This window comes from Vipera ursinii (assembly GCF_947247035.1).
Source record: "Vipera ursinii genome assembly, chromosome: 10".
Classification (NCBI taxonomy): domain Eukaryota; kingdom Metazoa; phylum Chordata; class Lepidosauria; order Squamata; family Viperidae; genus Vipera; species Vipera ursinii.
Window position 1 is genome coordinate 18875966 of NC_139520.1, and position 11284 is coordinate 18887249.

Below are 11284 nucleotides of genomic sequence, written 5' to 3' on the forward strand. Positions count from 1 at the left end.
CGTCAACTCCCAGAATTCCCCAGCCAGCCCTATCTTGAAGTCTACCTATCTTAAAGTCTCGAAGGTTGGGAGACCCTGGTTTAAAAGCTCAGAGTTGCCTTGGATATTGATAAGACACAGAGCAGACCGGAGCAGAAGTCATTATTTTTCAAAACGATAAAGCTTCCTCTAGCTGAGTTGAACCCTACTGCTTTTCTGGAACATACTTCATCACAACAACATCAAATGTTTTCCTCTTTCCTTCTTCCAAGATGTTTTCAGATTTTCTTGCCTGATTTACAGTGTTACTGATAGCCTCCCATCCCAGAATAATCAGGTCTGTCCTCATTTAGCTAGCTGGGCTGAAGTTGAGCATCTTTAGAATTCAATGAAGTTTTCAATCGATTGCCACTAGCCCGCCGTACAGAATGAAAACGCCGCGTGATATAAGACACTCAGAATTATTTTTCTACACCCGAAAAAGAAAAAGAAGAGTCTGTTATCATCTCATCAGCAACGCACAAGTCTGGTGCTGAGTCCAAATCAACACAATTTTTTTTTTAAAAAAAAATCCAGATTACCGAATCAGTCACGTACTGTATACCATCAGCTTATGCTCTGGATGCAACATACCTAATGGAAATTCAATGTACTTTGTTTCAAGACTTGAGTAACGTGAATTGCCTCATACCTCTGGATGATTTAAAAGTACAGGCTTTTCATCTTTCACTTTCTCCAAGGCCTTTTTATCTTCTTTTTCAGGAATGGAAGTCTACATTAGAGTTAAAGCAAAGGAAGAGTGACTTAGACATTTGTAAACTGGCCTGAAAGGTTTTGCCAAAGGGTGCTAGTTAAAGAAAACAATAGCCTTTGGCCTGCAATCTCTCCGGCTACTGAGCCCACGGCGAGGTGATGGCATGATGCACCCAGCACTTCTGCCCATAATACCTAAACTAAATTTCTAAGGGGAAAAAATGAACTTCCTGTTATTAAAAAAAATATATCGCTTGGCAGAGAGTTCGAATGGAATTGTATGAAGACACTGCATTGTAAATTTACACAGCCAGAAGTGCCTGAAAGCAGGACAAGAAGCAACGGATGGAAACTAGTCAAGGAGAGAAGCAACCTGGAACTAAGGAGAAACTTCCTGACAGTGAGAACAATTAACCAGTGGAACAACCTGCCTCCAGAAGTGGTGGGTGCTCCAACACTGGAAGTTTTTAAGAAGAGATTGGACAATCGTTTGTTTGAAATGGTATAGGATCTCCTGCTTGAGCAGGGGGTTAGACTAGAAGACCTCCAAGGTCCCTTCCAACTTTATATTATTATTATTATTGTTTTTGTTATCAAAACAAGCACATGCGATGGAAAAGCTCATACTCACTGAATTTGGCAACGGGTCCATATCTACAAAACAGACTTTCTTGTCCACTGCAGCCAAGCGCTGTCTTGGCTTAGGCTGGGGTCTCTAAAGAATAAAAATGAAAAACAAAAACATCTCGCATCAAAAGGGAATTGCCAAAATTCGGAAGAATCTGATTTGCCTAACTCGGCCGCGGGGAATCATTTTAACAGCTCTGAAAAGAAACCAACGTATCTCAAAATCTGGGCACGCCGCCATCAGGGAGATCAGGGGCAACTGTAACCTGTCGTCCATAGGATGGTCACTTCCGATTTAAAAGAGAAAGGAAGTGATAAGTGAATGAGGGACAAGGAAGTCTTTGTGCAATCAAGAATACCATTTCCTAATTAGGTCCTCTGTGCATTGCGAGGTCGAGAACAGCAGTTCTCAACCTGTGGTCCGTGGCCCCCGGGGGGGGGGTCTGCGATGTCATCATGGAGGGGTCCCCAAAGGCTAGAAGAATGTTTTGACTTAAGTCTTAGATAGATAGATAGATAGATAGATAGATAGATAGATAGATAGATAGATAGATAGATAGATAGATAGATAGATGGATGGACTTTATTTTTTTACTGTGAGCACATTAAAAATGAAAATCTGTTGTCTGCTCTCAAAAGACACCATATATCTACCCATACACATACATGACACACATGTATACATGCTATACACACCTCTACACACGTACATACATATATACTGTATACACACACACACACACACACACATATACACATATAAAAGGTAAAAAGGTAAAGGTTCCCCCGCACATGCGTGCTAGTCGTTTCCGACTCTAAGGGCCGGTGCTCATCTCTGTTTCAAAGCCGAAGAGCCAGCGCTTGTCCGAGGACGTCTCCGTGGTCATGTGGCCGGCATGACTAGATGCCAAAGGCGCACGGAACGCTGTTACCTTCCCACCGTAGTGGTCCCTATTTTTCTACTTGCATTTTTTACGTGCTTTTGAACTGCTAGGTTGGCAGAAGCTGGGACGAGTAACAGGCGCTCACTCTGTTATGCGGCACTCAGGATTCGACCCACCAAACTGCTGACTTTCTGATCGACAAGCTCAGCGCCCTAACACATTGAGCCACCGCGTTCCTTATATATATATTTTTGAACACATTTTCAACTGTGGCTGAAACTGGGTATTCTGCTTCGGATACCACGAAGCCCCCTCCTCCCAGAAGGTTACCAGGAAAACAGGTCATGGCGAGGAGGTGTCTTAGTGGTTTGTGGCCACAAAAGGTCTTTCAAGGGGGTCCGTGGTGAAGAAAAGGTTGGGGACCACTGGTCTAGAAGTCACATTTATACTTAGAGGGCAGCTTGTTAAGAGAACACAGCTCTAGACTATGAGGAAAGGCTGAATACCATCACTGGTGAGAAAGATGGAGGCAGCAGTGGACCTTCTCCTTGCCCCTTCACTGGTTTCTCATTCTGGATGTAATCTGTGAGGTTTGTTGCTACAATGGAGCTGGCTGGCTGAAGGTAAGTCAGCTTCCATTTCAGTTCAATGTTGACTGTCCCAGCGGGACGAGCTTCAGAATCTGTTAATTCAAAGGTCCCTGAAAAAAATCAAACGCAAACATGAGTCATTCATCTTGGAAAGACGTTTGAAGGGGGTTTGCACCATACAACATAAACCACTTTAAAACAGGCCAAGCTTATGAGGGGTCCTTGGTGCTCTCTGAGCTGGGTTGTTTTCTTGCAGACGTTTCATGATAACATCATCAGCACACACCCCTCCCTTCTAGCACTAATGATGTTACCTAGTTTGGGTCATGAAACGTCTGCAAGAAATCAAGCTCAGAGAGCAGCAAGGACCCATCGTTTCAGTCCTAAGCTACAAAATGTTCTCCTTTATTAGGACAACTTTCAAGAATGATCTGCCCAACTTAAAATCCGGTTTAGCAAAGGGGCAGGATCTTACCTGAAATGGATTTACCATGGGCCAATGAAATTAAAGGAACATTTGCTTTTCCTAGGTAAACCCCATCTTCTGTTTCCCCGTCATCAAAGACGTAGACATTCAAAAATTCGGATTTCAGATAACGGTCGAGGTCAGCATTCATTGGCACTGGGAAGCCCATGTGGTCGTCAAACTGAGGTTGGTTGCTGCTGGGAACGATGGCCGTATCGTGATCGGCAAAGTCAAAGAACTTATAAACCACGTAAGGACTTGGCTGGAGGTTGGTGTTTCGGCCCGGCAAATCGTTACAACTTTTTACTGTAATGTGGAGCTCATTTAAGTTTCCATCTATTGAAGGACTGCCTTGGAGAGGATTGAGTGCTGGCTATTTTGACAAAAAGGAGGGGGGGGGGGAAGAGATAAATTTATGTTTTTGTTTTTTAACTGCAAAGGTGAACATCTGTCACTAGGCTCAGTTGCATCCAATCTCTAACTGACATAGCTTGTAATCATCGTAAAAACCGCTCCAGTGGAAAAGGGTAGGGTATATTCAAATCAGAATAATCTGAATCTTTGGCCATGTTTATAAAACTATCAGTAGGAACATCTGCAGTAGATCCTTGTGTAGCTGGAAGGACACACACACACACAGAGAGAGAGAGAGAGAGAGAGAGAGAGAGAGAGAGGAAGAGGGATTGCCACCAAGGTAGAATAGGACCTGAAAAAACAGTGAACAACTCGAGAAGCTGTGAAATTTAAACAAAGCAACATGCTTTGGCGATTGCAGCATCACCAAAGACACAGGAAGAGAAGTGTTCTTGAGGCAACAACAGTAATGCAACTAAAAAAAACAACAACCCCTGATACTTGCTTGATCTTTGAAATTTGCTGCGATGTAGCCAAGGGCTTTTGCGCGTTCCTTGTACAGTCTGATCGCTTGGTCCATGGGAACTCTTAACCTGACCCAATATTCCACGGTGCCGTAATTTTGAATTTCTCTTCCAACTCCTACAAGTCAAAGTTCATGGACATTTGCAAGGTCAAAAATTTCAGCCTCAAGATCGTCCACGTTATTTTGCAGTCATTGCGAATTCAAATTCATGCTTTCTGTTAGAGCGTATTTTAATGCCTTGTAATAATGTTATTTCAATCTAAAAGGGTCGTGTATCTTAAATAGGTCATAATTAGGTAGACTACAATGGCAATTTCTTATTGCCAGGGCATTAGTGAAACAAGACCTGGCTTGTACATGGAATAATACAACATAAAAATGGATGCATTCGTAATTAACAAACATCTACTACCCCTTTTCTCCAACTTCTCCATAATATTTTGTTGCACACCAACATTCTTCAACCAAATGATAGCAGCATGGAATTGATTTAGCTACCTAATTTATGTCAACAATAACACCAATTTTCTCTAGTTATATCAAAAGAAGGGCTGTGTTGTTTTTTTCATGTGAACATGAGCTGGTAAACAGGCATTTATAAACGCATGATCAGTTAAGTGACACTAATTCGTGGATTAGATTCGCTGAAATCCGCATAACTTAATCACGAGTACAAGTGGGCAATCTTGCGTCTTCCTTTTTTAATTTAAGAAATCGCTCATTTGCCAAAAATCTCCAGATGGATTTAGCCTGACCTGAACTTAACATTTCCTAACTGAGTTGGACAAAGAATCTCAGAAATTACAGTAGGTGGTATAATTTAAAAAAAATGCTTGGAGACTGTTAGCTGGAACAGAGTGATCTATGTCAGAGGTCCATAACCTTTTGGGCACCAGGGCCGGTTCTGTGGAGAGAGGTTTTTGCACGGACCGGAAAGTGTGTGGTTTTGTGTGCTACCTGCATCTCACGGATGGGGCTTTGCTTGTGTACACAGCCCGGTTGCTGGCATGCCGCACCCGGTACCGGTCCACAGACCGGGGGTTGGGGACTCCGATCTAGCTAATCACTGAGGCTGGTTGCTAAATACATAACATTTGTTTCTAAACACAGTTACCAAAGCAATCAAAAATGCAACTTCAACATCCACAAGCGACACCTACCAACCAAGATGGAGGAACCGCAGATTCTACCGTTTTTTTCTAGAATTTCCTGGAACCTCAGCTGGCAAGCCCCCGCGGTTTCAAAGTCTACGCCATGAGCGAGATGGATTTCCAGGGTGGTGGCGCTTTTCTGCAAATACTGCAAAAAGCAATCGTCCACCCGCACCAGATACTGAGAGGTGAAATTGTAGGCCGGGCTGAGCCCTTGAACAACCGGAGTGGTCTGTAGTTCGAAATCGTAGAAGGCGTAAGTGCAGAACGTGGCGGGCTCTTGGTCCCCAAAAGAGGCGGCCGCTTCTGGGGAAAACGCCACCCGGCTGATGTGGATCTCAAAGAGGTTCTCTCCTCTTTCCAAATGAGCCGTTTCGTCAAAGTCATCCACAGGTTCGTCAGCCATCAGCTCTGGTCGAAATTTGTACTGTTTGGTACCGTAAGCGATATCCTTCAGCTGGGCTGGCAAGGCAAAGAAGAGGCGGCGGACATGAATTCATTGGGGAAGGAGGTTAAATTCTTCCTCGCTACGGAGATTCTCGGTCATTCTGGTCATGGTTGTCCCAAAGGTGCTGGGTTTTCCCCCCCCCCGGAGGCAACTAGACTTTCTTTCGTTTTTCTTTTTAAAGACGTTTCGCTTCTCATCCAAAAGAAGCTTCCTCAGCTCTGACTAGAGCAGGGGTAGGCAACCTCGGCTCTTTTATGACTCATGGACTTCAACTCCCAGAATTCCTGAGCCAGCATGGCTGGCTCAGGAATCCTGGGAGTTGAAGTCCATGAGTCATAAAAGAGCCGAGGTTGCCTACCCCTGGACTAGAGGATAGATGAGTGGGAGTGGTAGATGCTGCCCCTCCCCACCCACCAGTCAGAGCTGAAGAAGCTTCTGGGATGAGAAGTGACGTTTTTGTTTGCACAAGCCGGCCTGGCCTGATGGGGGATTGGTGGGGTTTTATTCTTGTATTTTTATTGTAGTATTTTGGGGTTTTTTATAAATGTAGTATATTAATTGTTTTAACGGGCAACTATTTAATCTCCTTTTAATATTTGTAACTTTGTATTTTATTCTTGCCCTGTGAACCGCCCTGAGTCCTTCGGGAGAAGGGCGGTATAGAAATATTAATAAAATAAAAAATAAAAATGACTTCAAAAGAAAAACAAAGAAAGTCCAGTTGCCTCCTGGGAGAAAAAAAAAAAGCACCTTTGGCTTTTTTCCTCGCTGCTTCCTCGGAATTTGTGAGTCTAACCCTCAGATCCATAATTTACAGCCGTGTTCCCCAATCTCTTCGGGATGGCGGCCCAGCGTGGGGGGGGTTTGGGAGGGGAAGAGGGGATGGTTTTGTGCGAGGGGCAAGAATGCACGTGCATGTGTGCACAGCTTCATTTGTGTGAGCGAGCGCAAGTTGGGCTGCCAGCGTGTGTGCCGGCCAGTCAACTCACGCAGCCCGGTTGCGAACAGGTCATGGCTTAACCATGGCTGTGGACCCCTGATTTAGAAGGATGCATTACATGTGCACTAAAAGAAACTAGAAAACCTAACAAGGAGACAAAGCAACAACCCTAAAGAAGGAGACATTTCTGGACAGTAAGAATAATCAGCCAGTGGAACTGCTTGCCACCAGAAGTGGTGAATGCTCCAACACTGGAGGCTTTTATGAAGAGACTGGACAGCCACTTGTCTGAAATGATAGAGGGTCTCCTGCTTAGGCAGAGGGTTGGACTAGAAGACCTCCAAGGTCCCTTCCAACTCTGTTATTCTGCAATTCTTAAATGCTCTACTATAGGTAGTCCTCTTCATACGACCGCCATCAAGCCCAAACTTTCCACTGCTAAGCGAGGCAGTCGTTAAGGGGGCTGCGCCTCGTTTTGCAACCTTTTCGCCCCCGCTGTGTAATCATCGCTGTTGTTAAGTGAATCATTCGGCGGTTAGGCAAACAGGGCTTCCCCCAGTGACTTTGCTTGAAAAACGGCCGTAGCTGACTTTTCTCAGTGCCGTCGTAACTTCGAACGGTCACTAAACGAATGATTGTTAAGTCGAGGCCTACCTGTATTTCTTTCCACAAATCTCAGTTGACGCCCCCAATGGAACTCCTGGGTTTTTACCGGTGAAACACAATCGAATAGGTGGTCACAACGGAACCCTTCACTTCCTTTTCTAATTTCTTTCCCTCCCCCTCTCCTAAGGTACTTTCTGTGTTAAAATCGGAATTCTGGACGATATACCTTCTAGTTTTCTGATACGGGCAGCTCTAACGTCAAGGAGGTGGACGTACTGTTCCAGTTTGAACTCATAATCCTCCTGCGAGGCCTCCATTTTTCGTGTCACGCATTCCACTTCTGCCTGACGATGCGAGGAAGAACAGAGCATTAGGCTCACAGCCCATGCTTTGCGCCAAGCAGAGTTTGTCAACCAAGGCCCTTTCCCCCAATACGACGAAACCATCATTTTTTATTTTCTAAGTGCCGGAATTTATTTAGTTATTCAGTTATCGAATTTAGAATAAAATTACTGGGCAAGGAGGGACAGTTAAGTCAAATTTTTGATCTTCCCAAGCCTCTTTGAGGTATTAAATTCTAATTTTGGAATTTTTTTTTAAAAAAGTCTTAATTGCGAGAAAGGGCCCAATCCCCGATTCTGCATCCTTTTCTATGTGTCTCACATTATGAATGAAAATGTGAGACCAACAAACTCACAAGATGCCCCAGAGAGAAAAGGCAAACGCCACGGGCTTTCATTTTTTTGGGGGGGGGGAGAGGAGATGAAAATCCCCGAACATTTTGAGTAACGCTACTCAGAAATAAGAAAATGAAAGAAAACCCAAACTCAGCGGAATTGAATTGGGGATAAAATTGTCTCTCTGTGACAAATTATCTCATAATTATTCAGGAGGATGGAGACAAGGATAGCAAGTCTTGGCTTTGTCCTTCATTCACTGAGCTGGGGAACACTTCGTGCAACATTCGATAGACTTGGACAAGATTTGGTCCTGCAAACATACAGGTCACCCTAGCACCGATGATGTTACCTGGCTGGGTAATGAAATGTCATCAAGAAAACCATGAAGCTCAGATACATTGGATACCATCTATACTGCTCTGGGTTGGTGGTAGGATTAGGGGAAATCGCTCTTTCTCTTGAGGAAACAGAAGGATACGAAGAATGCAAGTGTGACTGATGCCTGAATATATTTCAAATAGGGGCTGGCTTGGGAAAATTTTGATTTTTATGTTTGTTGGTACAATGCAATCTTAGTATTAAGCCATTTACCCCCACCACCAAACCTGACTTTTAAGATCCCTTTATTCGCTGGGCTTCAGTAGACCCAAACATTTAATTTAATTAGGCTGGGGGTGCTGGTGTGCAAACCGCAGTATTTTTTGCATATAAACCACTTTCTAGAAAAAAGTGGGGAGGGGGTGACGCATGCTGGAGTTACACTGTTAAATGAAAAGTTTATTTCAAGAGTGAAGTCTGGTAGAGTTCAGCTCATTAAGATTTGGTTAGTTACCACATAAAATATTGGATTCATTAATCTTCATCATGAGATATTCCCCCCCCCAAAAAAAAACCCACAAAAAAATGAGGCAAGCACAATGACAGATACTTCACGTTCAGCTGCAGTGAGAAAATTAAGTACCTGATAGTCTTTGTTAATTTTGTGCTGCACAATTAACATATTGCGTGTCTTTTCAAGTTCTTGAACAGTTTCTGCATGAACTGCCTGAAGATCACGCAGGGATCGCTCTAAATCCTTATGGCTGTCATCTTGTACTTTCTCCAAAAACCCGAGGTTTCCACTTGCTTGCTGTCTATGAACCTAGGTCATAAAAGTTGACAGCTTTATAATTAGTTTTTTTTACATGTAAAAAAACCCCTTTTATTTTAATTGTAATAAATGGACCTCTCTCTTTTCAGCATTAAAATAAATCTGTGCTGAAAGACCAAGCTTCTGTATTTCTCAGTGCTCTGCGGGGGAAAAAAAAAGGAAGGCAGCTCAGAACTAATTAGCAATCTGCTTTGAGCCAAATCCTATACATCTTTATTCAGAAATAAGTTTCAAACAAGTTCAAAGGAATTCAAGAGTCATTTCAATGAGAGCTGGTATGGTATCTGTAGATAAAAACTGTGGCTGCAAATTTCTGCATATCTAAGGTAACAGAATTTACCTCTAGTTAGTATTGCAAACTGAACTGCAAATCTCCCAGTCACGGGAATTAATAGTTCTGTCAATTTATAAACTCCGTTCTGTCAATTTTCTATATCTCTGTGCGCGTCAACTCAGATGCACACAAAACATACCACCTATGTGGTGTTTACCTAATCAGGTGGAAGATACTGCACAATCTGTTGGGCACTGGAGACTGGACAGACTCTCCCCTCATTTCCTTAACCTGGTACTTCTCTAGAGGTGCTGGCCTAAAATTCCCATAATTCCCACTGGCGGGGCTGGCTGCAAATTATGGAAATCGAGATTGCACACATCTGGAAAATGTCAGGTGGGCTGAGGCTATTGCCAGATTTATTACCCTTTCCAAGGTGCTGCAAATGACTTTGTTGTTGCATCTGATGTTAAGCACAGGTCTAAAATAATGAAAAAAAGATGTTTTGCTTGTAGAATTGCTACATTTAAGGTGGGTGCATCCGAGATGATTCAGGCATGTGCTTTCCATATATCTATATCTATATCTATATCTATATCTATATCTATATATCTATATCTATATCTATATCTATATCTATATCTATATCTATATCTATCTCATCTATCTATCTCATCTATCTCATCTATCTATCTATCTATCTATCTATCTATCTATCTATCTATCTATCTATCTATCTATCTAAAACAACACAATGAGAAATTTTCAAGTGCAACTCAACAGAAAGTTCACCCACACTGATTTGGGTTGGTATTAGTTCGCTTTACCCTGAAAAAAAAAAATAACTAAAAAAAGCTTCATTTTTGTGGAGAGGGAAAACCCACCCACCCGTTTTTCTTATGGAAGAGATTGCTATAAGGCCAACACTTTAATAACAATTGGGTTTCATTAAAGAGGGAGAAATCTCTCCATTAGAGACTCGTCTATACTTGGTTCAAGAAAAGTCAATTCTTCTTGTCCAACCTAAAAGCTTTCAGAATTTGTTTCCACCCCAGACAATCTGCAGAGTTGGTTTGATGAAGCCTAGCAATGGGGATAACGGGTTTACAGAAAGCCCCAATGTTAAGGATCTTTGGGTCGGAGAGGATTCTTGAAGCAAATCTGGGTAGATTTAAGGTAATTTGACTTCCGTTGTCATAATGGAAAACGCATACAACATTAATGTGTTTTATCCTGCTACCTTTTCTGGCTTTTTGTTCGGAGAAAAGGGACGAACCAGTGGACGCTATTCAAGCAAAAAACAAACAAACAAACAAACGTGAGCTTGCAAACAAAGCAGGAGAAAAGCTCCTCTGAATAACCAGATGTTTTCAGGATGGTACTGGGTGAGAATAGGGACGTGGTGGCTCAGTGGGTTAGGATACTGAGCTTGTCGATCGGAAGGTCGGCAGTTTGGCGGGTCGAATCCCGAGTGCCGCATAACAGAGTGAGCGCCTGTTACTCGTCCCAGCTTCTGCCAACCTAGCAGTTCGAAAGCACGTAAAAATGCAAGTAGAAAAATAGGGACCACTACGGTGGGAAGGTAACAGCGTTCCGTGCGCCTTTGGCGTCTAGTCATGCCGGCCACATGACCACGGAGACGTCCTCGGACAAGCGCTGGCTCTTTGGCTTTGAAACGGAGATAATCACCGGCCCCTAGAGTCAGAAACGACTAGCACGCATGTGCGGGAGAACCTTTACCTTTACCTTTACTTACTGGGTGAGAACAGAAAGAGCTTGAGGGAGGGAGGGTTGTGAGCAGTTGTGCTAGTTACCTTCAGAAGTGTGAGAGCCTCGTCGAGTTCTTCGGCATCATC

The 11284-nt window shown here is 43.2% G+C and overlaps 1 protein-coding gene across 7 annotated transcripts in view; it reads right to left on the reverse strand.

Moving 5' to 3' along the window:
* The window catches only part of RPGRIP1L (RPGRIP1 like), a 52901-nt gene that overhangs the window by 24081 nt on the left and 17536 nt on the right, over positions 1-11284 (reverse strand). For 5 of the 7 annotated variants that reach the window (XR_014493396.1, XM_083370371.1, XM_083370370.1 and 2 more), the window contains 9 exons: positions 11243-11284; positions 8966-9145; positions 7551-7668; positions 5340-5792; positions 4159-4295; positions 3309-3672; positions 2750-2943; positions 1364-1447; positions 671-751 (listed from right to left, as the gene is read on the reverse strand). The exon at positions 11243-11284 is cut by the window's right edge and continues 6 nt beyond it. Coding sequence is in view for 6 of the 7 variants with exons in the window: in XM_083370371.1 (XP_083226497.1) it covers positions 671-751; positions 1364-1447; positions 2750-2943; positions 3309-3672; positions 4159-4295; positions 5340-5792; positions 7551-7668; positions 8966-9145; positions 11243-11284 (1653 nt within the window). In the remaining variant the exon portion in view is untranslated. Of the gene's footprint in view, positions 1-670; positions 752-1363; positions 1448-2749; positions 2944-3308; positions 3673-4154; positions 4296-5339; positions 5793-7550; positions 7669-8965; positions 9146-11242 lie in introns of all 7 variants that reach the window. The other 2 variants (XM_083370372.1, XM_083370373.1) reach the window with 2 other exon arrangements.